General features: G+C 39.8%; 1 protein-coding gene across 2 annotated transcripts in view; it reads right to left on the bottom strand.

The window, feature by feature from the left end:
- The window catches only part of GPC6 (glypican 6), a 1,087,352-nt gene that overhangs the window by 86,053 nt on the left and 974,421 nt on the right, over positions 1 to 26,878 (bottom strand). Inside the window, exons 6-7 of one of the 2 annotated variants that reach the window (XM_060288063.1) lie at positions 10,404 to 10,547; positions 6,245 to 6,274 (exon numbers count right to left, since the gene is read on the bottom strand). In XM_060288063.1, coding sequence (XP_060144046.1) covers positions 6,245 to 6,274; positions 10,404 to 10,547 — 174 coding nt within the window. The remainder of the gene's footprint in view (positions 1 to 6,244; positions 6,275 to 10,403; positions 10,548 to 26,878) is intronic. The other variant, XM_030856917.2, reaches the window with a different exon arrangement.

Below are 26,878 nucleotides of genomic sequence, written 5' to 3'. Positions count from 1 at the left end.
CATCCGATGCTAAAAATCAACCTGACTTATAAAGGGATGCTGGTTTCCTAGGGCTATGTAGACACTCCCTTTGTAACAAGGATTTAGAATTCCCTTAGATTTCTAAAAACTTTTAAATGCAATCTTCACCTGACCATGGTCTGATTTAAATGAGAGCTAGCTTGATCTGCCATCGCCCAAAGTGTTGTGAGCTCTTTGATTATGTTCTAGCCACTTATACTTGGCCCATATTACAGCACAGTAAATATATGTTGAATGAATGATGAATTTCTCTTTGTTTTTCATGAAAGGTTTGTCTCAGAGAGTAATGAATAGATTTTTATCGATTTAAAAATCTTGCCTTGGTCATCTGTATTTGGGGTTGATAATGTTTCTGTTCACAAACGTGTCCATTTTCAGTCTGTGTGAGACACAGAGGGACATACGTCCCTGCCTCCTGGACAGCAGGCTTGGTCATGTGACCTGCTTTGGTCGACCAGATGGAAACATTGTGCTGTGTCCCTTCCAGGTGGAGACTCACGGTCTCTCTTTCCCCTGCTGCTGTAACAGGCAAAGCTCCAGATAATGGCTGACTGTCACCCTGTGTCCCGGAGTGAGGGTGACGACCACGTGTAGCTGGCCCGCAGCCAACCGAACGGCGGACACTTGCTACGAACAAGAAATAAACCTGTGTTTTTCTGAGCCATTTTGGGGGTTGTTTGTAGTTGCTTCAGTGCCTGGCTTGGCCCCTCCAGATCAACAGAATGTTGGAAAAGCTTCTAAAGATATTACACAAACCCAACTTCCAAAAAATTATTTGTTAGCCAGCAATATAGAGGTCCTGTTGCAGCAGCTGGTTCGTTCATTGACTGTCAACTTGTCTTTTTTTGTTTGTCTGTTTTAATAGCTTGGCCAGTCTTTTAGATGCAAGAAAATACCCATGAAGTCAGAGCCTTTGACAATAATGACCGTGAATGAGCTTAAGTAATAAAATTATTGTGTATTGAAGATACGTTTCTATCTACCTTCAGCATTTATGAAGGGAAGTCAATTTTCACTCAAACAGGTTTCTTTTCATCTGGTTTTCTCTACAATGTTTATGCCCGAGGTTTATCGCTCGCAGTAAAGAGTGTCCAAGTATGTTATGGGAACAGCCCAATTCCCAGTGCTTTAAAATGTATTCCATGGGCCCCAGAGTCAGTTAAAAGCTGATTGATTATACAGCAAATGCATCAAAACTGGTATTTATGAAAAATCCCATTTCTTCAGCTCTATTTCTCATAAGCGTGAACGTCACATCTGGGAGTTGTGGAGTTATGGTGCAAATATCTCAGACAGCTATGGGAAAAACTGACTGCAGCTTTTCCATAAGCTGCTCAATAATTTAATGAAAGAGCTATGTCCACTGATACCTCTCATGAACACATATTTTAAATGGTATGATTAGGGCAGTTTAGTACGGCTTGTGTACTCAGGCTTTCATAATCAGGTCACTGAAAACACATATTACATAGATGAATAAGGACAAGTAACGGGAATGAGTGTGCAGATGAACTTTTTCATCTGATCAGTTCAGAACTGGCAATGTTTTTCTTTAATTTGTTTAAGGTATGGGCAAAGACTTCTGGCTTAAGAAAGGAGAGCAAGCTATCGGATACGGCCTAGCTCAAAGATGCTACGTTTGTTTAATGTTTTCAATGTGCATATTTGATCGATGATGATTCATTTGTTAACATACCTTCCAAATATTTTTTTATACAACTTTATTGGAATATAATTGCTTCACAATGCTGTGTTAGTTTCTGTTGTACAACAAAGTGAATCAACCATATGCAGACATATATCCCCATTTCCCCTCCTTCCTGCGTCTCCCTCCCACCCTCCCTATCCCACCCCTCTAGGTCATCGCAAAGCACTGAGCTGATGTCCCTGTGCTATGCGGCTGCTTCCCACTAGCCATCCATTTTACATTTGGTAGTGTATATATGTCCATGCCACTCTCTCACTTCGTCCCAGCTTACCCTTTTCCCCCACCCCGTGTCCTCAAGTCCATTCTCTATGCCTGCATCTTTATTCCTGCCCTGCCACTAGGTTCATCAGTACCATTTTTTTTAGATTCCATATATATGTGTTAGCATATGGTATTTGTTTTTCTCTTTCTGACTTACTTCACTGTGTATGACAGACTCTAGGCCCATCCACCTCACTACAAATAGCTCAATTCTTTTTATGGCTGAGTAATATTCCATCGTATATATGTGCCACATCTTCTTTATCCATTCATCTGTTGATGGACACTTAGGTTGCTTCCATGTCCTAGCTATTGTAACCCTCAGAATGGGAGAAGATATTTGCAAATGAAACAATGGACAAAGGATTAATCTCCAAAATATACAAACAGCTCATGGAGCTCAATATCAAAAAAAACAAACAACCCGATTGAAAAATGGGCAGAAGACCTAAACAGACATTTCACCAAAGAAGACAAACAGATGGCCAAGAGGCACACGAAAAGATGCTCAACATCACTAATTATTAGAGAAATGCAAATCAAAACTACAATGAGGTATCACCTCACACCGGTCAGAATGGCCATTATCAAAAAATCTAGAAACAGTAAATGCTGGAGAGGGTGTGGTGAGAAGGGAACCCTCCTGCACTGTTGGTGGGAATACAAATTGATACAGTATGGAAGTTCCTTAAAAAACGAAAAATAGAACTACCATATGACTCAGCAATCCCACTACTGGGCATATACTCTGAGAAAGCCATAATTCAAAAAGAGTCATGGACCAAAATGTTCATTACAGCCTTCCATATATTCTTTATTGGTGTAGTTTATCTCAGATTGCAAAATCAAATTCCTACTTCCTGTAGGCTAACGTTTTATGGGGCTCTATACGAGATACTATTCCCTGGAGGAAACACGGTGTGTCTAACTGGTTTGATAAACAATGTTTTTTTGCAAACAGTAACTCTTGCCTTTTTGATGATGCTAGCACTAACAACATGTGATGATGGAGAATGTACATGCTAGTTAGTTTTATTAAGTGCTACTCAAGAGAGGAGAACTCAATAAATACATGATTGATTGATACCCATAGAATGCATCGTTTTGGGTTTAGCTGAAGTCAGGAATTCTGACAGACATTTTCATGTCTGAAGGGGAAATAAGCATATCAACGTACCATAGAATAGACGTAAAACCTGTACAGCCATATCTGGGGTCTGAAAGTGTAACATTTTACTTTTGTGACCTAGAGGTCAGCAAAGCTCTTGCTTAAATGTTTCTGAGGACAAAGGAGAGTTTAAAAATAGAGTTGAAAATGGTTTTGCTAGTAAAATTACCCCCCAAATGATTTCAGACCACTTATACCTAAAGCAAGCTGTGCAAAAGTTTTCCCCCTTTAACATGTGCGGCATGACTTCATTTCATTGCTGGAATCCACGTGAGTCTCTGAACGTGTCTTGAAGCAGTGGAGCGGAATGGGCTTCCGCATCTCCCAAGGAGTAATGCAGCCAGTGGGGTATGGTACTCCCCAAGGTATACGACCGCCGCAATTAAACACTGCTTTGCCTGAGTTGAAAGAAAGGTCTATGCTTCTGATTTCACTGTTCTTCCACATTCCTGAAAGAAGAGCTTCCCAAGGATGTAAAAATAGTCCACTGTCCACTGGGTGGGAGCTGAAAATTCCACATAAGGGGCAGGCATTCCATTTAGGTTTCCAACAGTGTATATCATTGAATTAGATTTGTGCTTCCTCCAAGCCCATGGAATAAGCAGAATATCCTGGAGATAAGCCATCATTGTACATGTGTGTCTTAACGACATTCCCCACTTGGGCTTCACCAACCACAAGCCTCCTACAGAAGCCTGTGTTGGGAGGCTCCCTCTGCCACCACACGCTGTTGGTGATGCCCAGAGAAGGGCAGAAACTGAGACCAAATAACTTGGGTGGCTTGGTTTTAACGCTTTGTATTTTCTCCCTGCTTTGAAAGCTCGCTGCATTTTGCTGCTGTTGTTGCCAAGGGTTCATTGAAAATAAAACTAGGGTGTCTCAGTGGGGTTTTGCAGCAAATAGATAAAGCAAGTTCAGGCAGGACTGGGCAGTTCCAAATCTGAAGTGGATGGAGCAGTAGCTGTTTGTTTGCTGGGGTGAATGGGGCATAATTTATTCAGCTGCAGCAGAGGCTGAAAGCCAATCTGGCCTTGACCCATTTATCTTTAGAAAACTAATTAAAGAGCAGAATCTGGTTTACTGTTGTTACGGAGGCTTTAGTTTCTCCTGTTCAGGCCAAGCAAAGACTGAGAGGTGTGTGTGTGTGTGTGTGTCTCTGTGTGTGTCTGCGTGTCTGTGTTGAGGTGGAAAATGGAAAATATCAGTGTCACCTAAAGACAGTGGCTGAGGCTCTAGATAATAAAGCAGTTTCTTAACCACAGCCTGACATCCTTTTGAAATGCAAAATAGTGGATTTAGCCGGATGCAGAATCCTTTGAGGTGACAGTGAAATGCCATGGCAATTTAAAATGAACAACAGACAGTTTCCCGCATCCTTACAGCTAAGACTTCCTAAATCACACCAAATGGTCCCGAAGAGGCATGGAAGAACATTTTTAAGACCAACATTTTACTCTGAAGCTGGGATTAACCATCAGGCAGGAAACGGTGCCAGGATGTGAGTTGCTTTGTCCACTTCGTTTCTGAACAATAAGATAAAGGGTATAGCTTGATGATGTTTTACAGGTACTTAAATTTATACGTATTAATATTAACAACATATTTGTCACCAATGGCACACCAATACATTTCAGAAATTGCATTGTGTTTTTGCAAGAACCATATCCAATAATAAACATACGATCTTGGGGGCCCAGCTAAAGAAGTTTATAGGAGACAAGCGGGGAAGTCCAGCACACGTGGGGAGTGGGTGGGGATGATATTATGCTTTACATTCTTTCCAGTATGTTCTAGGACATCATTCTTTTTCAGGGAAACTACAAGGGTCATAATAACCATCAGACAAGGAGATTGGACTAGTTCAACCGCTGGAAAACCTGGAGGTACCAAGAGAATGTTGGGGAGGGCAAGCACACACTGTCAACTGGAGCTAGTCAAGTTGTATCAGTTGGTCCAAACTAATAGAACCCTGACTTGTCCTACCACTGATGCTTCCTTCTCCCACTTTCCATTTAGCACCAGGAGACCTTGAGCTATCTGCCTTCCCTGTTCCTTCCTCAAGATCTTCCCTTCCAGAGTACTCCTGTTTCAGATATACCTCTTAACTTTCTTACCTTATCCAAACTGCCCTGGGCTCAGAGAGCTGGAATGATAAATAGGGATACCACTCAGAGGACATTTTCTTTTAAACAAATGAATATTAAAGGAGGAAAATTAGACATAGTGTTGCCACTGCCTAAATTTAAGGCCAGGCAGACATGTAGCACCATGACATCATAGGTGTGCTACATGAATAAATGAGCTCATCAGGTGAGAGGCGTCTTCTCTTCTGGGTCCATGATGCTATGGAGGGTTCAGGTCTTTATGAAGTGGTAGCACCAGCACAGAGTGGTATTATGAAAACCACTGGATAACTTAACTGTCTGTTTATTACAGTTAATATGTAATTTATTACAGTTAATATGTAAGTTAAAGTCAGGTAGGATAACCTGGCTGTGCCTATCCTCACCCCCAGTACAAACCGCTTGGTAGTAAAAAATATCCAATGCTTTCTCCCTAAATCCTCTAAAAGATATCAGTAAATTCAAGTAGGAAAACAAAGAGTAAACAAGCTATACCACAAACTCTTTCTTACCCCCCTAAATTCTCTATGTCCCAGCTAGTGGAAAACTTAGCTCCTTATGCATGAGAGCTGCTGTTGGTTTGTTGTCATTATTAGGGAGGTAATTATTCACTCAGCACAGAAGAAAAAAGCCAATATATTCTATCAGGGAAGAGCAAGTTTTTCAGGCAGACTATACACAGTCTGAACACTGGGACAGAATTCAAATCAGCCACCAGATGAGCTAGTCTTACACAAAGCTGAGATTGAAAACCTTGCCATTGAGAAAGAATACCAAGTGGTTGTTAACCATAAACACCAAGCAGAGAGGACATTCTTAAACCCGTTGGTCAGGTACAGTGTTCAGTGTTCTCTCTCTAGACAATCTGGAAGGAGGAAGTGGAGGTGGGATTTCTCAGAAACTCTCCGGAATGACCATACAAAGACAAATGGGGATGAGAAGAAGAAGAAGACCAAAGCTTACACTATGTTGCATTGTCCTCCACACAATCCTCTGGGAAGCAAGAGGAAAACAAATTCAAAGGAAAAAGAAAGAGAGATTATTCTATACATAATAGCACAGCACAGGTATAACGTTTAGCGTTGCAGACTGGCATTCCACCCATCCCCACCCCCGACTCCCTCAGAATGAGCAGTAGAATATTTGAGAGTCTGCACACACATGGTATGATGTTGAATACTTACTGGAGATTCACTGGTCTAACTCACTGACAACTTGATGAATTAACTTCCAAGTCTAGGGTTTTTTTTAATCTACTTTAAGAAAATATATTTCTCTAAGACACGTAATTTACAGTATATTTTTGCTCTAACGAATCAGCAGGAGTAAAATAACAGACACTCCCTGCCCAAGTGTGTCCAGGAGCTGTGTAGCATGTTGTGTTGTAATATTCTGAGCTGTACAACTAACCAACAGGGTGGTATGCTCAGATCTTAAAATCAAGCTACTTTGTGTTGATTTATCTTTACACACTATACTCTCCGTGAAGTTCTAGTGGAATTTTCTTTAAAGAAATCACTGTTTCACACCACATTATTTAAGAGAATTCACAGGGTATAAATTTAAGAAAAAAGGAAGAGAACCAATCTCTTCCTGATTTCAAATAACCACCTCTGGTCTATTTAATTGCAAATCAGTAACAGTGGGCTGGGACAGGAGGACTGCTAGGGTGAGTGTTGGTGACAGGAAGAGACAGATGACAATGGACCAGTTTGTGAATCAAGTTAGTTAATGGCATTTGTTCATTTCTTGAACAAACCATGGCTGCTGGCAGGAAGGACTTCAGTATTCTCTGAGGAGTCAGCTTTCCGTCAGAAGCGGAATTTATACAAGTATATTCATTCATTATTGGATAATAAAAATAACTTTAGGGTAGTATGTCTGAAAGCTACACCTAAACTGTTTTTTATGCCCATATAACTTTGAAGGAACACATGGAATGTTTCCTAGTGATATGAAAGAATTGACAACTTCCTTATAAATGTAGTAAGAGGTTAAATGATGGAACTGATAGATTTTTAAGAGAGAGTTTTGTTTTGCTTTCAATTACTTTATATAAGTTTTAGCAGTGGCTTACCTAGTTTGGGATTAGGAGATTTATTTCTAAAACAAACCCCATAACTACCACTTCACATAAAAATTTGCTTTATAATAGCTGGTATAAGAGCATTTACCAACAGATCCCAAAGTTAATGCCACAGGTACTAATTTTAAATGGTAGTAAGAAGCAACTCTCCGAGAGCTTTATAGCTAAGATTTTTTTTTGGCAAAAGGGGTGGGGTGATTGGGATGGTCTTTGGGATGCTATCTTTTGAAGCATTTTCTCTGCTGAAACACTGAGAGAAATTAAAGGGAGTCTTTTCCAATTATCCTTCTTTTCTGGGACACATGCTTCTTATAAATATTCAGGAAACATCTTTTCAGGGGAAAATTAAAACAGGAGTAGGTAACCTGAGACTTGTTCATAAACTTTCCAAATAAGCAGTGATATATGGCAGACCCATCAGGACCTATCACCTCTGCGTGTATCTTGAAGATGATTTTATCTGACTGTTGCACAGCACTGTCTGGCCAAGGTAACTGCTCCAACCTTTCCACTACTCTGAACTATACTGAACCTGCAAAGGGACGAAAGATTTGGGGGAAAAAACGGCCGCAAAATGGAGATTCTGATGTTAGCTTCGGGATTAGCTTGTGTGTCTCGAGAATAACCCTGTATAGCTCCTTTTTACGTGGAAACAGTCCCTTGGTCTCAGGGGCTGGGAAAGTATCTCCAGGTAGGTTTATGACTGGCTGTGAATTACAAATCGCTAATTCTTACAATTTGGGAAGGAATCAGAATTTAACTGAATAAAAAATTAACAAAACTGCCATTCTCCCTGATAGAGCCTGGAGCCACACCTACGAGGAAGTAGGTACCATATGCTGTCAGAGAATATTTGAGAATAAAACTGGCTTATTGATTTAAATTCTTCTGCACTCACTCCGGTCCTTATGTACCTTGAGTTTGGTCCTCTTCTCATGATCATATGATTAACCATTACTAATTCTTTTAAAAAATGATTCAATGTATCTTGGGGGTGCGTAAAATAGAAGATCCTAACTCACTTTCCTATTTGCCAAGATTCCTCAAGACCCTTGTATTTGGGGCACTTTGAGGATGACCAATGAAGTTCCTTTATAAAAGATTCAAATCCCAATTTTCATATCTACTAGATTTTAAACATCCTGTGAAATTCTCAAAGTGTTGATGTTTAATTCAAGCTGTACTGAATTGTATAAATACCGTTGCCTTGAGAAAAGTATTTTTCTTGTTCTACTTCCCCTGTTTGAGTGTGTGTGTGTGTGTGTGTGTGTGTGTGTGTGTGTGTGTTTCTCCTGGTAGGAAAGAATACTGTGCTTCTGTTTCAAAGGCAAAAAAATTAATTAGTAGTCATAGATGTCATTATAGTGTTCAAAATCAATGCAGTTTTAACTAAGTGGATAATATACTCCATTTGATTTCCAATTTTATTTTCCTGAGGTAAGAACATTTAACCTGAGATCTAGCCTCTTAACCGATACAGTACTGCTATCTGCAGTACAATGGTTGTACAGCAGGTCTCTAAAACTTATTCATCTTGCACTGTGCCCAGTTCTGCTATGAGAGTTCATAAAAATTCTGAAAAGCCTGAATTGTTTCATTAACTAAGTTAGAGCCAACTGAAATAGGAAAAGCAAAAAACAAGAAACAAAGGGGCGAGAGAGACGGAGGTCAAACCCCTACTCACAAATTGTGCTCTGGTTAAAAGGACCTTGACATACAAAGGAATTTGTAAAATAAAAATCCAAACAATGGAATCTAATGAAACCACCATTTCTTTACAACTGGCTGGTTGTTTGGTGGAATCTAATTGTTTGTTTAAAAGAAAAAAGGTGACTAATTTTAAACTTTTCCTGAAATTGTGAATAGAGAATAGATATAACTAAGGTAAAGTACAAGGTTGAAGCAATTACCCAAATGATCCCTTTTTCAAAACCTACACCGAAGAGGGGGTTTTATTTGCTAATGAACAGTAATAAGTTTATAACAATTTAGCGGTTAATGACTCCACTTACCCCTTCACTTTGACACTTCGTGGATAGGTCTTTGTGTTGTAAGCACATTTGATTTTTATAGAGAGAAATGCTGAGATGTACTTAGTATGAGGCCAAATGCTACCAATTTAATCTTATAAGTTCTATACTATAGAAGGATATTAGCTAAAATGATACAGTAATTTATAACAGTGACTAATAAAAGTATTTTCATAACCAGAAACCCTTGAGATCTGAGTTTATATGACATAATCAGATGTGGTTCAAGTGTTTTATGACCTTAAGGCTTTGATTTGTTAATTTTACATCAAGATAATTGGCGAAGCAACATTAAGGGCACTAACAATTACAGGTATATAAGTTGTTTATAGTGCTATAAATTGTATTGAAAACGATTGGGCAGTATTTCTTTGAAATTATGAGCTTTTCATTTTTTATAGCAAAATTTGATGTTTGAAACACATTAACAATTGCGTTTACTATATTTATGGTTGTAATCTCCAAGTAAATTGCTTCAATGATAGATGTTTGGTGCCCTGACACACGTTTAAATGGATCAGAGAGTGACTATTTCTAAGCATTCCAACTTTTAAAAGACACATAAAAAAGAAAAAAAATGGTAGTAGTATTGATTTGGGGTCTCTTGGCAAGATTTTTCAAACAGAAACTTTACATATAAGGAACATTCATGATAAAGTTACATTGTATCATAACTGAATAAATAACTGAAGCAGTTGAATAAAAAATGTGCTATTGTAGTTATATCTCTGGAAGATATAGGAACTTAATCTCCAAATTAATATTTCAGAAGAAATATGGAGTTGAAAATTTGGCCATTGTATGAGTGGATTAATAGTGATAAGACTTCTTAAATAATCTAATTCTTGACCTAAAAGGAAGATCTCATTACTTTTCAATATTCTAATTAAGACCAGGAGCAGACGTAAGAATGAGATGACTTTTACCACCAGCTTTTTCAGAATCCCATCACGTCTTCTAAAGAATAACCCTGGTAACAGAAAGTAACCGCAACGGGAGGACTCACCAGCCGGTCCAAGCTTGTGCCTGCAGCAGTGGTTGGTCTTTCCTCAGGATTGTAAGGCCTGAACCGTGTATTAAAATTTTCGGGAGCTGAGCGAGCAGATCTGAGGGCTGGAGCAGGTTTGGGTTGGCCACATCCCTGAAAGACCTGGAAGAACCATTGAAAGGTTACGAAAGTTATACAGTGAGTTTCTTCCTAAGATTATGACGCCAAAGCATTCAGTGCACTGGCTTCCACATTTTTCATGGAACTCTTACCTCCAAAAAAACTCTGATCTTGAAACTTAAACAAATACAAGCACCAATGAAACAGAATTACTCCGTCAGACACAGAGTGACTGACTTATGGCCTGACTCTTATTTTCTACGTATACAGTCAATCCTCATTATTTACAGGTTCCGTTTTTGTGACTTTGCCTACAGTGGACCCTCTCCGTATCCGTGGGTTTCGCATCTGCAAATTTAAACAAACTCGGATCAAATGTGATTTTGAGATCTGCGGGGGCTCCTGGAACTAATCACCTGCAGATACCGAGGGAAGACTGTATTCACTAAAATTAATTTGTAATCCCCAAATCAATACTCAAAACACTTCTGCAGACATGGGGAGAGCGGCAAAGTGCACGTTCACAGCTGCAACAAGGAGAAGCTGTGCCTTCTTGCTTCGGCTCTCAAGCTGTAAACGCACGTCTCTTTGGTGGTCTATTTAGTGCCACATTTTTTCCATACTTTTGTGTTTTACTTGGTGATTTCCCAGTATAAAACAGCCCGCGGCCGTAGGGCTAAAGTGCTGTCTAGTGTTCCTAAGGCTGTGATGTGCCTTTCGGAGAAAACTGTGTGTTAGATAAACTTAATTCAGGCATGAGTTACAGTGCACTTGGCTGTGAGTTCAATGTTAACGTATCAACAATATGTATCGAGTAAGGTTTCTTTCAGGAGAGACACGCCTAAAACAAGGTTATGGATTGACTGGTTGATGAAAATGTGACGAAAAGCTTGCAGGAACCTAACCCTGTATTTCTAGTAGGAGCAACGGTTCAGTATTTGCTAATTCAGGGTTTGTGGCGACTCACAGAACACAACTATGCAAATAATGAGAATGGACTGTATTAAAAGTAGGAATTGTAATAGTTACCTCATAGGATGATTTCAGGATTAAAGAAATTATGTCCCAGACATTTTCATGTACTTGAATTTGGCATTCAAAAAACATTCGTTTGGGATTCTTGTTACTGTGACAAATGTGTTTCATGTATAGCATATAAGGCCAATAACTTGAGTGTCTCCTGTTTGAGTAATGAAAACCTCTAATAGAAGAATTCTTTGAAAACACTCGCTTGAGCAATGATGTGGAAATAGGACAAGCAAATGTGGATAATTTCTCTATAATGACAGTTTCCTCTAATTTTGTTGTTGACAGCTGTTCATGACACAATTAGGGTTGCCAGGGGAAATCAAACATTCTATTGTAATGATCTCAGGGACCAAGCTGCTAGTTCTTTTCCACAGTGGTTTTACTCAGGGTGGCGTGGGGATATCTCCTTTGCCAATTTTAGAAGCTTTGCACTCTCTGCTGGTTATCAAGAGATAATCCCTTTGACAGAATTACAGGAAATCCAGTAATATTTTCAGGAATTTTTTTTTTTTTTTGCGGTACGCGGGCCTCTCACTGTTGTGGCCTCTCCGGACGCGCAGGTTCAGCGGCCGTGTCTCACGGGCCCAGCCACTCCGCGGCATGTGAGATCTTCCCGGACCGGGGCACGAACCCGTGTCCCCTGCATCGGCAGGCGGACGCTCAACCACTGCGCCACCAGGGAAGCCCCATTTTCCGGAAGTTTTGATGAAGTTCAACTTTGCGTTTCTTCCGTTTCTACACAGGAGATGATTCTACCCTGGATACTTCTTTCAGTAAACTTTTCGGGACGCTGTCATCCAGTTCTTAAAGTACACGTGTGTGTTTGGAATGCATTCCTTCTGGTTTTGTTATTTGACTCTGTGTTGTTTAACTCCAAAACAAGCGTTTTTCATCAGGCATATTATGGGATTCCACTGAAGTACGCAAGGGCTCCTGCGTGCCATTCCCAATGACAAATTCCATCTTGAGACACAATTCATTTAGTTTTACCACTACAGCTGATTTCTCCTTTGCTGTATTCAAAAGTTCTCCTTCCACTCAGCACTTTGCAAAGCGGGAGCACTTTGTCTTGGCATTCCTCGAGGTTGGCCTTAACACACTATTGATTATTCTTCTCTCACACAATTTCTGAAGCCGATGGTGTAAACCAGTGTGATAAAGCTAGTGCGCCCCTTTCTGCCCACCGCCTAAATCACCTCCCAGCGGCAAGGTCATTGCTGATGGAGGGCATTAGCATTTCCAAAGCTCCAGGGTTCGGTTGAGTGTGCTATTCTGGATTGCTTCGAAAATGACAGCTGACTTTTAAAAAGTATAAAGCCTAGGGCAAAACAATATTAATGGCTTTGCTGAGATTTCTTGAAGCTGGGCACATGGAAAGAGTTAACAGACCTTCTTAATTTGCCTTTTGGGAAGAACCTGGCTCACTGGCTTAAGTTAAATCAAAGGAACAAGAAATTCCCTGAAAGAATATTAGTGCCCCAGGGGAGATATTTCATTGTAACAAAAAACCTTACCAGTTGTATGATTTTTTATTGTTTTTTGGGGAGAGTGTTAATTATAACGATAGAACACAGGTAAGTCAATATAGCTTTCTGCTCGTAGCTTTCTGTTATCTACATCAGGCTTGGATTTTGAAGATGATTTCAGTGCAGAAAATGCTAGGTCTATGATCTATGATCCAAATTGAAGACAGAGACTTCTAATTACTATGGAAACAACACCTAACCCCATAATCAGACGGGAACCTTCATAGAAATCTGTCACAATATGTGAAGATATGAATCATGAAGGGCCTTCAGCACAGATTGTAGTATACCCTTAGAGAAAGGGAATTGTCTTAAGAGATAACCTTTAGTGTGGAAATGCAAAGCTTAGGGATCAAGAGCTGTTTTTCAGAAACTTACAAAACCTAAAAAAAAAAAACAACACAAAGATACCAGAGCATCAGCGTACCCTGTCTTTGTTCGGGAATGATTTAAAACACCTGTATGATTCTCATGTAGAGAATGTATCTTAAACAGCACATATCCGTCAAATACCTTAGATGACATGCAAAGTGAAAATTAATAATTTCATTTTCAATACGTGCAATCTGTTAGCTAGACAAAATATTTTTCAAACATGGGTTTCATGGGGTCGTTGACAGAAGGAATTCCCATGCAGAACATTTGGACTGTCTCAGACAATGTTTTTGAGCCTGCTATAGCAGCAGTATAGTTAGGCAAAGTTCTGGGCCTCCTGAGGTCTAGGGCTCTATTCCTATAAAGGACCAGTTAGCCTTCTTCCTGGTGGTCTGGGTGCCCCAATATTCTGTATTTTGAATAAGGGTAGAAACAGATGAGGAATAATGTGAGGGGGAAAGTTCTTAGTTTCAATGAGTCTGTAGATCAAGGTTCTCCCCCAGGGAGTGGTCAGGACTGCAGATACAGATTTAGATCATTAGCCTAAAGATGGTATTTAAAACCCTGAAACTGGCTGCACTCACCGAGGGCAGGTATGCAGACAGGTGACAGGAGGAGCTGAGAACAGCCCAGTGCCACGTCAGCATTCAGAGGACCTCCCTGAACTTTAGTTTCCTCCTCTGTCAAATGGGAATAATAATATTATTTACCACACAGATAGGCTGTGATGATAAAATGCAATAATACCTAAGGCAGGAAAATAGAAGTCAGTGTTTGGAAAAGTAAGTGCTTGATAATAATTAGCTAATTATATCATTCTGCGATCGGTTCTTTCTAGTTCTGTTTTCTGAGTAAGGAGATTTGAGGGGGAAAAATGTCTGGGCTGATGTTTCTTAAATGTCTTCCACAAAATATTATTTCCCGGGCTGTTAACAGCTGTTACATAAGCAATGGATTCCACGTGTCCAAGTTAAATGAGGTACCTTAGCAGGGCTTCATCAGGGTAACATGTGTTTTGACTCGTCAAAAGGAAGAAGCTCATTTGTAGTGTTTTCCAAAAACTATCTGGCCAGGGGTGCTCCAGGAATTCTTACAAGGTGTTCCAGGGAACATACCAGGACACACTGGGAAGTCTGCTCTAATTAGCTAAGAGGAGAAGTGATTCAGATGTAACTGCACTTACCTAGAGGTATTTGTGAAGCCACTCCCCGCTCCACTACCTTTAACTCAAGAGAAGAAATATTATACAGGTCTTCTCTTTACAACAGAACTTTCCGGAGGATATGGCTTCAGGCTAAGTCACCTTGTCGTGGAACAAATCATTAGCTCTGCTCCTTGAAAAAATAGAATCAGTACTACCTCCTGCCTGGCTCCCTCCAAGGAACATTGAAAAGGATAATCAGATAATTTGGAAAAGTATTTGGAAGTCCCAGTGTAGACAGATGCTACAGAGGTACAAAGAAATTATCCTTCCCACCTAGCAGACTCGCAAAACCTGTAGATTTCGGGAATATATAGCTTGGGAATCCTCTCTCTTAAGAGGACTACTAAGATAACGTCTCTGAAGTATGTTGGCATTCTGAGATGAAAGAAGCTGACCTTAAAGACAGAAAGTGCTGAAAGAAGAGACATTTTATTGTTTGGAGAAACAAGAAAGAGAGGGGGTGTGGTGAGAACAGGTTGGAGTGCTGTCTCAGGTTTCCAAGTACAAGCATTATTCCTTTAAGAACATCGCAGCATCTTAACAGATTTCCTTAAAATAAATAACACAGTGTGCACTTTTTCAGAGGCATCCAAGCTTTTACCTCCCTGTCCCCTTTACGTTCCGCGGGTTGATTATACATTCACCGAAGTCATTACTGGCAATCTGAGAAGCAACGGCTGCACAGCGGTCCTGTCTCAGCCCGTGTGTGTGTTTTTTTAAAAATTTATCTTCTCAGTTTCTACTCAGTGGGTTTTTATTCTGGTGCGAAAGATGTTGCTATTCCCATACATCATTTTGAAATTTGCAAACAAAACTCTAATCTTGCGTAGTAGTAGGGGTGACAGTTTATGCTACCTAGATTTAATTGGACTTGATGTTTTGAGAGTGAGGTTTTATTTACTTATTAGATTCTAATTTACATTAGAGTGTTAATGAGTGAACTGTTTGTCAGATGACCACTTGGGGAATTCAAATCTATCCCATTTGTTCCCAAGGAAACAGAAGCTATCACAGCTGATGGGCTCTACATATATGTTGTCCAAGTGTGGCCACTTCTTTCACGAGAGCCAAGTATAATAGGAGGGTGACCAATAAGGGTCTAAAAGCTTGGAGTCCTGCTTTCCGTCCTTCTCCTTACACCTGTGTGGCGCAGGGGTACTATGTTGTCCCCAAATCTCAAGGCTGTTGTGAAGATAAAATAATATGATACGTAGAAAAGACACTGAAGCAATGAGGTAAAAAGATGTACTATTGCTTTACTGATGTAATCTATAATCAAATAGGACAATAACAGGTAACAAATCAAATCTAGGGACTATGCAGAGTGATGCGTGAATAATTTAAGATCTATGAAGAATAAGACCTTATACATCTTGTTCACCATTGTATCCCAGAATCTGTAAGAGTTCCTAGCACACAGTATGTGTTTAAAAAATCAGAAATGAAAGATTATAAGTAAAATTGTTAGTTATAATTTCTGCCTTTTGCAAACATTTATTGAAGTCAATTAGGAGGTAGATTTCTGTAATGAAAAAGAAAAGACAGGAAAGGAAAGAGAAATAATACTTATTGAGTGTCTATGATGGACCAGACTCAGGGCTACGTGTTTCATACACGTATCTCAGCAGTCAGTTATCTCAAAATCAAAGTTGAACCCTTCTTCCTTAGGCTTCAGAAAATACAATGAATTATCCATCCATATTAAAAAAAAAAAGATATCTCCTATACTCCACTTACTGTGCCAGCTTAAGGCAAAACCAAATCACCAACTTGGTTTAACTGATAACTAGAACCAAAAAATCCGGTTTCTTTCTTTTTTTGCTGTACGCAGGCCTCTCACTTCTGTGGCCTCTCCCGTTGTGGAGCTTCCCGGACTGGGACACGAACCCGTGTCCCCTGCATCGGCAGGCAGACTCACAACCACTGCACCACCAGGGAAGCCCCCGGTTTCTTTCTTTTTTTTTTTTTTTAATTGAAGTATAGTTGCTTTATTATGTGCCGATCTCTGCTGCACAGCAAAGTGACTCAGTTTTACACATATATACATTCTTTTTCAAAATATTCTTTTCCATAATGGCTTATCCCAGGAGATATAGTTCCCTGTGTTACACAGCAGGACCTTGTTGTTTAAAAAAGCTGGTTTCTTGCTCATCTGATAATAGCTACTTGCTGTGCTTGATGGGACAATTAGAGAGCAGAAGACTTCGTGTATAAAATAGGCTTGGCTCTAACTGTTGGTAGGCGAGCTGAGAGCAAGTCTTCTGGAGAGAAGCGGCTGTTTCCCGATCTCCCCATCCTGTAAAAAGCAGCAGACCCTGCACACAGTTGTATCACAGCCCAGTTACTCATCATCTAGGTTCAGCTCAGAGCTGGGGGCCTGTTCGCAAAGCGGAAGTGAAACGTGAAGACTGAAATGGGTGTCAAGGGTGCGTCCACATATCCTCATTCAACAGATGCAAGTAAGTTAAAATATCAAAAAACCCATTTCATTAGAAGCAGTAGCAAGGAGAGCTCCATCATCACCATGACACAAGATTAAACTAGACACCCCAGGGCCTCATTTTTGCACATTTTTTTCTGGTTCCTAACAACAATCTGCTAATATCCTAAGAAGTGTTTTCCTGAATACAAACTTAAAACATTTTAATAATGACTTCTTTCTTTAGATATAAAATCATTATACTCATCATACATTTTAAAAATCAGCATTTTTTATTTTATTTTTTAATTTTTATCAGTGTGCCAATTTTCCTGATGGATTGCCTTTCAAGAAAACAGGCTTTCATCCTCTGACTCCGAATAATCTCTCTTCTTCTCTCTCTTCTTTCCTCTTCCCTTCCCTCTCCCCCTACTTCCTCTCTCCATCTCTTCCTCTCTTTTTCTTTGCTCTCTGATTCATGCTTTTGTTTCCTTAAAGATTGATTACAGTGGTCCTTTGGCCAAGCTCTCTAGCAAACTCAGAGTCCCTGGATGGGTCCAGGATTCTGTGTAGAGAATTCTGGGTTGGACTGAATCAAGTCAAGTTAGCACTTTCGGTTTTGGCTACTTTGCATTCATTGGCTTCAGTTTTCAAAAGCCAGTGATTGTGTCGGTTTCAAGGATTTAAACATCTACTCCTGATGCCTATGCAGCTTGCTTTCAGAAAAATCTGTCAGATGGGTTGCATACTTCCTAAAATCATTTCTTCAATAAAAGCAAATTCCTTCCATTTGCTGGAGAAGATGATTTTTTTTCCCGGAAGGTTCTGCATTCCTTCAACAGCAGAACACCTTGCTATTGCCTCCAAAATGGTGAGCAGGGAGGAGTGACAAGGAGCTGAACAAAACATATTTTGAGTGTGGGGAGAAAAAAACCCTAACTCTGTTGGCCTCACTAAATTGTTATTTCATATGCTCTTTGTTTACAAGGTTGAAAGCAATTCTTTAAGATCACTTTGCAGAATTTACATACATGTGTAAATTTCAACAGCCTGGCTCTGTATCATTCATTCAAACTACTATTCAACGAATCTTTGTAGAGTGTCACTAAGGCCAGACTTAGGTGCTGGGGATGTGTCAGCTGGACATGTCCCTGATCTCATGAGGGTTCTGACAAGAAATCAGGCAATTAGAGTAGAATGTAGTAAATGCTATGGGAGCACCCACAAGAGGCAGCTAACCCAGACCGGACAGTCAGAGAAAGCATCTCAGGAGAGCAGCCATGTGCTGGAACCGGCTCACAAGACCACGTGTTAAATTTTCAGGAATTTTGCAATCCAGTCATTAAACAGAGTGATTATTAAAAGTTAGATTGTATACACTTAAAATCATATAAATTATACTAAAAGCAAAGGTAATATATACTGAAAATTCATTACTTCCTAATTATTTTACCATTATTTATGCTCCTGTGGTTATGTATGCCAAGTATGCCAAGCGTACCCGTAAGGGGGAAAATGTTACATTGTGGTCTGCTACTATGTTCAGTTGACATCATGTTGGTAGCTTGAAACTTACACCCCAGAAATTGGCAAACACTATAAACTAGCATGTTTTTTGCACAGAGAGCTGGTTGTACAAACACTTCCCAGTATAACACTGAATCTTGCCAGGAAAGTGAAGAAATAGTTGGATTATGCCTGGTGAATGCTGTGTATTTGGGGTGGGGGAATGGGGAGGATAGAAAGAATGTTTCAGGATGGGGAGCAACAGCACATGCAAAAACTTAGAGATGAGAAAGGATGCTTCTTCCAAGCAACAGAGCCCAGGCCATTTGTACGTCTGGTGCACACAGAGGTTCTCTCACCTCCTAGACTAAAACTCTTACTAGGACTCATGCTGTGTTGTTGGTTTTATTCACCACCATGTCCACAGCGTCTAGCACTGGGCTCGGCAGACAATCAGTGCTCAACAGTTACCTGAATAATTTAAGGTGGGGAGAGTGGTGAGTGGTGGATCCAGAGGGGCAGGCCGAGGACTTCATCGTGCAGGAACGTGTCTGGGTTTTATTCAAATGGTAACGGGGAACCATGGAAAGATATTAAGCAGGGGAGTAATGTGAACATATTTGCATTTTCAGCAATCCCTCTGGCTACAGCGTGGGGAGTGGATTGGAGTAGGGGAAAGCCAGAGGCAGGGAATTAATTAGGAGGCTATAATCCATGTGCTGAGATGATAAAATTAGGGGAGCCACTGTGGATGGATTCAAAAGAAATTTAGAATGACCGCTTAATGGGTTTCATTATGGATTGACTGTGAGGGCCAAGGGGATGGGGGGAGTTGAGGGGTCAGCTGGGTGTCTAGCTAGGACACAAGAGCTGGAGGGGGGGGACGTTCTCTGGGATGGAGAAACCTGGGGAAGGAAGGGTTAATGGGAGGACAGTGAGCTTGGTTTTGGACAGGTGTGTCTGAGGTGGCGGGTGCCCGTGTGTAGCATGCAGTTGGATAAACAGGTGTAATCAGGAGAGTAATCTGGGCTGGAGAGAGATTTGGGATGAAAACTCCTACCTTTGCTATAGCCAACCCAGAAAATTGTGTCTGAGCTGTTTCAAATTTTCTACACAAGAACTCTTTTTGTGACCTATCCCCATGAACCCCGTGTTTTAAAAACATTCTGTTTAGTTAACAGATTACATGTATTAATAAAGAAATGATTGATTTTCAAAGGGCATCTCAGCTATTTGGCGGATGTTTAAGATATATTCTGGGACGATAAGGAGGCAAAATAAAAGAGGGGAGTAAAATGTGTTAGAAAAAAAGACCCACAGAAAGCCATATGTAATTCCAAATTTTCTGGCAGAACGAGTTGCTATAAACTCACAGAGGTAACTCCTTCACACGTTTAACTACAGGCTGGCTGGGGTAATGACTCCATCAGGATCAAACCATACCGCATAGTCCCGAGTAGAAGGAAAGTGCTAAGAGTCGGGGATAACTGTGTATTTGTGAAACTGGTCAGAGGCCACTGAAGTTCCTCTAATGCAGTAGTCTGCTGCCCATGGGAAGCATGGCTCTAGGGAAGCAGTTTCTCCTCTGTCAAGGCAGGAGGAGGTTGGAAGAAGACTTTCTTTCAGGGAAGCAAGAGGGTATCTTGCTCTGTTTCTAAGAACACACTGAGTGTTAAAAAGTGAAGTGAGTTTCCATCACTTATTCTTGAGTAGACTTCATTAAATGTAATCTTCTCATTTTCGCCCTGAAGTTAAAGTGAAAAAAAATCTTAAGATAAATTTCCAAAGGTTAGAGATAATCAGGAGTTTCCCTTTATAATCAAAAGGAGAAAAAACATTTTTTTTAAAAAAAAAACCTTTTACGTGGAAAGAAAGTTAAAACTATCTCGCTTTGGATGCACTTCCTATACATGCATCATAAGCATTCTTTTTCAAACCTTCATTTTGCTTTATAAGAACAGGTGTCTTTTTCTCCACCTTGTATCTAGCATCTGAAAAACCTGGCTTTGTGGTCCAGTGATGTTAACACACAGGAAAGAAACAGATTCTGGTTTTCTGTAGAGAAATGAAGAAATCAAAGAATCAAAGATGTTTCAAGGTCACTGCTTCTTGGTGGAATATTATAAGTGAGAACTGGCGGGCAGAATACTAGCTTTGAAATTTGAATAAACAGAAAAAGTATTCTGAATCTAGAAGTCATTGAGAACTTGCTCTTTTCAAAACGAAAGAGGAAATAGAAATAGAACTCAAAGCTTTATAAAGTGAAGGGCCGTGTGCTTTTTTCTCAGAGATCAGGCAGAAGGGACGGAACCACTTGTCAAGGGAATAGGCCAATTATTCCCTTCATGTAAGAATAATGTGAGGTTAGGCTGAGGCCGCTGACATTCCTCTAAAACCCTTTGCTCTGCTGGCATTAGTGCCACTGATAGGCATGGACAAGAGTTGGGCTGCTGTCATCACCTCCATCCACTCCACTCTGCCCTCAAGCCCACTTTCCCCCAAAGGCCTTGTTGATGAGATGTTTATTCAGTGCCACGTGCCATGTCGTAGGCCATGCAGAAATATATGTCCCTTTCCAGGTGAGTCTCTGCCATTGAAAATAATGCCATGCATGAGTGGATTCAAATGCAGGTGTGTGACTCTCAAATCTGCTCTTCTGATCTTAGATGCTAGTGACAAGCTGACAGACCATCATGGATGAGGCAATACCACAGAGTCAAAGCTCTTTAGAATTTACGTAGCATAGGCATTTTCCATAATAACAATGAAAATACTTAACTTGATGAGTAGTTTTGATTTGACAAATTCCACGCTAAGCATTTTACATGGATTATATCATTTTACCCTCAAACAACTTTATGAGTAGATAATACTACTTCCTCATTTTTAATGTGAGTTAATTGAGTTTGGACGGAGAAATAATTTGCCCCAACTCACACAACTAGTAAAAACCAGATCCCAGGGCTGTCTGACGTCAAAATCTGATCTTGCAACGTTTATGCTATTTTAAAGACTACAGGACTAATTTCAAGTATATTTTAACGTATTTTCTATTCCTTATTGTTGAAGTCTTTCTGGCATTATACTTTCATGTTCTGAATTCAACTCGACAAAATGTATTGTTGCTTCCATGTGTAAAATGGCACGTTAGAATGGTTTTCTGTAGAATGTAAGAGTGAGTAAAATAACGTATAATTCTGGGAAGGAGAAGACAAGTATACAAATAATCATAACACAAGGAATAATGTGCCCACTGCCTTAAGAAGGGCACACGTAACACAGGGGCTCAAAGAAAGGAATGGTAAATGCTATTGGAATAAAAATATACTTATTTGAACTAATTCTAATCAATGTTCTTATATCTGAAGGAAGATATTTTTTCCATGTGAACTCCCAGGATATTATTTATACCTGAATGCTTTGAAAGGAAAAAGTTCCAGAGATAAGAAAAATATCTGAATGCTAGAAAAAGAAACCTAATCATTACTGAAGAGATAATGTTCATAAAGATGTAAACTGATAGAGCTGGAAAGGGGACATTTGCATTAACCCCTCTCTTTACAGATGAGGAAACTAAGACCCATTAGCTAAAGGCAGAAATTATTACATTCTCCTTTCTGTCCTCTTAGCTTTTTTCGTCTTCATCTGAGCTGTAGATTCGGAAAGAATTGTCTGGAGAAAATTAAGTAACTGAAGGCCATGCTGCTCTTCTGTAATGGGTTCTACCCTCGTCTGTAATAAGTATTAATTGAATGGATGGTTTCAATTGGAATTTAATAAGTCTCCCTTCTTAATTTAGATTATATCTGACAAACCAATCTTTTCCTGGATTAGGTTTGAAATTATTCCTAATACAGTTAAATTATATATAGTGAGATCAGTTTCATCTTCCCTGATAGGATAGAAAGGAGATTATCAACACATCTGAAATTCACAGGCAGAGACACTCAGCAAGTTTAGTTCTCCTTTCCTTTGGAGAATTTTCTCAAACCTGCAAAGTTCAGAACTCCTTTGATTTGGGTGGTTAACAGAAGTGGTGGGATAATGAGGATCCTTTCCTGTCATTGATGAAGATTGTGAACTTGGTGAACGTAATAAGCACTGGTTGGGGCTTGAAGAACTGACAACTTGTGTTTCTCTTCAGTAGGTTTCCCTACTGGTCAGAAACACTCATCATTAGTATCATAATCAGTAGCAGGCTTCAGGCAACAGTCTTCCCTTAGATGGCTGGTTCCTCCAATGCTGCACTACATCTGGTCCATCTGGTGGGGAGATACATACTGAGGAAACAGTGGCTTGCTGGGAAAATCCTTTTCTTTGGATAAGACAGTTCTGGGCTGCAGTCCCAGCTCTGCCACTTCTTAGTTGCCTGACCGCAGACAAGCAACTTAATCTCTCTAAATTTAACATTCTTTACTTATAAAATGAGGAAATGAAGGCTTTACAAGATTGCAGTAGGATTTGAAATAAATATATAAGGCATCTAAAAAGAGACTGATGCTTGGGCAGAGAATCTGTTTTGTCCTCTACCATATTCCTTGTGCCTGGTACATGAAGGTTATTTACTGAATGAAATATAGTAGGTACTCAACCAATGGTAACCATGATGATTGTCATTGTTACTAAGTGATTGTGCAAAAAGAAACCAAGAAAAATTTTAATATGTTATTGTCCCTAGTCTTAAAAATATGTATATAAATAATATTATATGTTAATATAATGATATATGTTATAAATTACATAATATATATAATATAATATTATATAAAGGACACACAAATCAAGAGTTTGAAATAAATGCCATAATGTTATTACCAAAATATTGTAACTTGATTATACAACTTGGAATAGCCAATGTATTTTTTGAAAGGAATATCCGTGTGCCTTACCCTCAAACAGCTTAGCTGTGGGCTAAATGGGAAAGGAAAAAGGATGTGACTCTACCTATAAAAACAGATCTGAAATTTGAGACTGAACACACATGATGAGAATAGCTCTCTTCATTAATCTGTAATCTCTGTAATTCAGGATCTCACTGATTAGGTACAAAAAACTAGCTGTTCCTACACCTGAAACTTACATAATATTGAACATCAACTACACCTCAATAAAAAAAATGAGCTGTTCCCTCCTATAGATATGATGAGGACTGCTGCAATTAGAGGAGAGGAATTTCATATCTGAAACTGATGTGTTCCTCTCTGCCTTCAGATAGAAGAAGGGAGAAAAAAGTAGACTTTTATATTTTGTACTATTAAAGCTCTAGGAAAGGTTGGAAGCAATGAATGATGAGGCTAATAAGAGAAATATTTCATTAGCATTTAGCATGGTGGGAAGTACTGGGTATAGTCGTAAAGGGAATCAGAGAGAAAGACAGACAACTTGAATTCTCCTGGCTTTGCCGCCTCTGTTTCCTTATCATCTCAGGCAGGTTTTTACTGAAGGCTATTGAACTTTCTCTCTCTCTCTTTTTTTTTTTTTGCTTTTTATTTTTTAACATCTTTATTGGAGTATAATTGCTTTACGATGCTGTGTTAGTTTCTGCTGCATAACAAAGCGAATCAGCTATATGTATACATATATCCCCATATCTCCTCCCTCTTGCCTCTCCCTCCGGCCCTCCCTATTCTCTTAATACTTGATCTATTCAGTGAATGTTTACTAAATCCCACCCTTGTGTGGGATTGGCTCTGTAGGCACCTGCATCATTAAGATGCAGAGATGAGCAACGTGGGATCTGGAATCAGACACTCCTCTGTGTACTCCTTCAAACACTATGAGACCTTTGTAAGCTCCTTAACTTTTCTAAGGCTTAGTTTCCATATTTGGAAGATAAGGGGGGAAGACCCATGTCATCACAAGCACTGTTATAAATATTACATAATATAAACCATGTAAAGCACAGTACAGTCCTGGCAGTAAGCGTTCAACCCATATGAGCTGGTAGTTATAAACATTGCTGCTTTTCTCAACGTGCCTCTGGGAATGACTTCCATCAGGAACTGCTGTAATAAGGTAAATGATTTTCCAAGGAGAAGTTGCCAATCGTATCCTGGAGTAAAAAGTCATTTTAATTTGTGAGCTTCACAACCCTCAGGGTGTCTGGCCCCCCAATTAGGGAATAGCTTCTGGCCTCACCGGAAGCTCTGCTATCAGAAATTAACAAAGTCGCCGGTTATGTGAATGCTCCAGGCAAAGTCTGGAAATCCAGAATTTCAAATTTGATAAGACTGTTTATCAACAATGACTGAGGGCTCCTTGGCAAAAGGAAAAATTCAACCGTCCAGTTCTTAGCTAGAATATAGATTTTAGACTTTAGTTCATGCATAATTTCATGGATGTGGCTTATGTGGAAAATGAAACTACATGTTTCCAAATTCCATTCCCTTGAAGAAATAAAACCTCTTTCAGAACATGTCCATTCCATCCGCAGATCCTGTTGGTGTTTCCTGCTAAAGTTATCCAAATTTCAACCCCCTAATTAACAACCTCTCCACCATACTAAAGGCTGGCTTTGGTCCTTTCTCCACACTGTCCCCTAGATGAGACCCTGTCTCCCATCCCTCTTTCCTTCAGAGCTTAGCTTAGTTGAGATTTTTGGTACTACTGTTTTATGATCCTTCAGACTGTATCCTGTCATGAGTGTACTCTTACATGCCCTACATTATTTCTATTCTTTCTTTTTCTTTCTTTTCTTTCTTTCTTTCTTTCTTTCTTTCTTTCTTTCTTTCTTTCTTTCTTTCTTTCTTTCTTTCTTTCTTTCTCTTTCTTCCTTCCTTCCTTCCCTCCCTCCCTCCCTCCCTCCTTCCCTCTCTCTCTCTCTCTCTCTCTCTCTTTCTCTCTTTCTCTTTCCACACTTCACGGCTTGTGGGATCTCAGTTCCCTGACCAGGGATTGAACCTTGGCCATGGCAGTGAAAGCACCAAGTCCTAACCACTGGTCCGCCAGGGAATTTCCCATTATTTCTATTCTTGATTTAGATATTTCTTACAACGAAAGGTGTCTTTTTCAAAGTGCATGCCTTATTAACAGCCATAATATTATAATGTGGTTGGACAACTTCCATAAAAATGTCTCATCCGCATTCTGGTACGAAAGAGAGTCCATCTGACCTCTTAGAGAATTTTTAATAGAAAAAGTTGACTTGAACACGTATGCACACATACCAATGGAAAGCTCTGCTTCTAAGGAGTGTGTGATGTTCTCAAACCACAGACACTTTTGTGTTTTCATGTCCTCTTCTCTAGGGCTGATTTGAACATCAGTTACTATCGAGCCTGGTTACTCAAGCACTGCTGGGATACTTGGCCTCTCAAAACAACATTAATTGGTTTCTAGGCAATAGATTTGAGAGGGATAGATAATTGCTTTTCTTTCATGGGAAAGAAAGAAAATGGCTTTTCATGCAACTCCCAAATGTGCTATTTCCCCAATAGGTGATAGCACCTTGGAGTATACTTCTTTACACAGGCTAACCCAAGCTCACTAAAACCCGAAACTAGGCCTGTGAAACTCTCAGCCCATCTGTCTCCCAAGGAGAGAGAGAAAGGGGCCCAGGCCAGATTCCTTCTCACCCTACTTTCAGCCCAAAGCTAGTTTGATTCATACTCGGCCAAGGAGACCTAGTCAGATTCCATGGATTTATTCCTGCTCGGCAATTCCTCCCTACCACCTGTCTCCTTCTCTTTGATTATATGTGAAATCTGTTCCACAAAGGATTTTAAACACTGAAGAAAGCTAAACACGTAACTCTTTGCCTGACATATTTTTGTGTGAACGACTTTCAATTAAAATGCAGTCACTCCGTCATCAGGTTGAAAGGACGGATGCCGATTTGGTTAGTGTTTCAGGACAGGGAGACTGGTGGAAAGAACAGAAGGGCACTGTGTAGTCATCAGTGTGGATAAAAGGGGCGATGAAGGAAAAGGCCAGAGACTCACTGCAAACTTCTAAATTTTGCTTAAGGAAGGTCCTATTTATTCTCAGCTGGGTGGGGACAAATAAAAATTGTGCAGGGCCATGTCCTGGCTGCTGTGAAGAGGGCTGCAATGAACATTGGGGTGCATGTGTCTTTGTGAATTACGGTTTTCTCTGGGTATATACCCAGTAGTGGGATTGCTGGGTCATATGGGAATTCTATTTTTAGTTTTTTAAGGAACCTCAATACTGTTCTCCATAGTGGCTGTATCAATTTACATTCTTACCAACAGTGCAAGAGGGTTCCCTTTTCACCACACCCTCTCCAGCATTTGTTGTTTGTAGATTTTCTGATGATGCCCATTCTAACTGGTGTGAGGTGATACCTCATTGTAGT

The sequence above is a fragment of the Globicephala melas genome, chromosome 18 (genome assembly GCF_963455315.2).
Source record: "Globicephala melas chromosome 18, mGloMel1.2, whole genome shotgun sequence".
Taxonomy (NCBI): Eukaryota; Metazoa; Chordata; class Mammalia; order Artiodactyla; family Delphinidae; genus Globicephala; species Globicephala melas.
The sequence above is the reverse complement of the archived record's forward strand: the minus strand, read 5'-3'. Positions and strand labels throughout refer to the sequence as shown.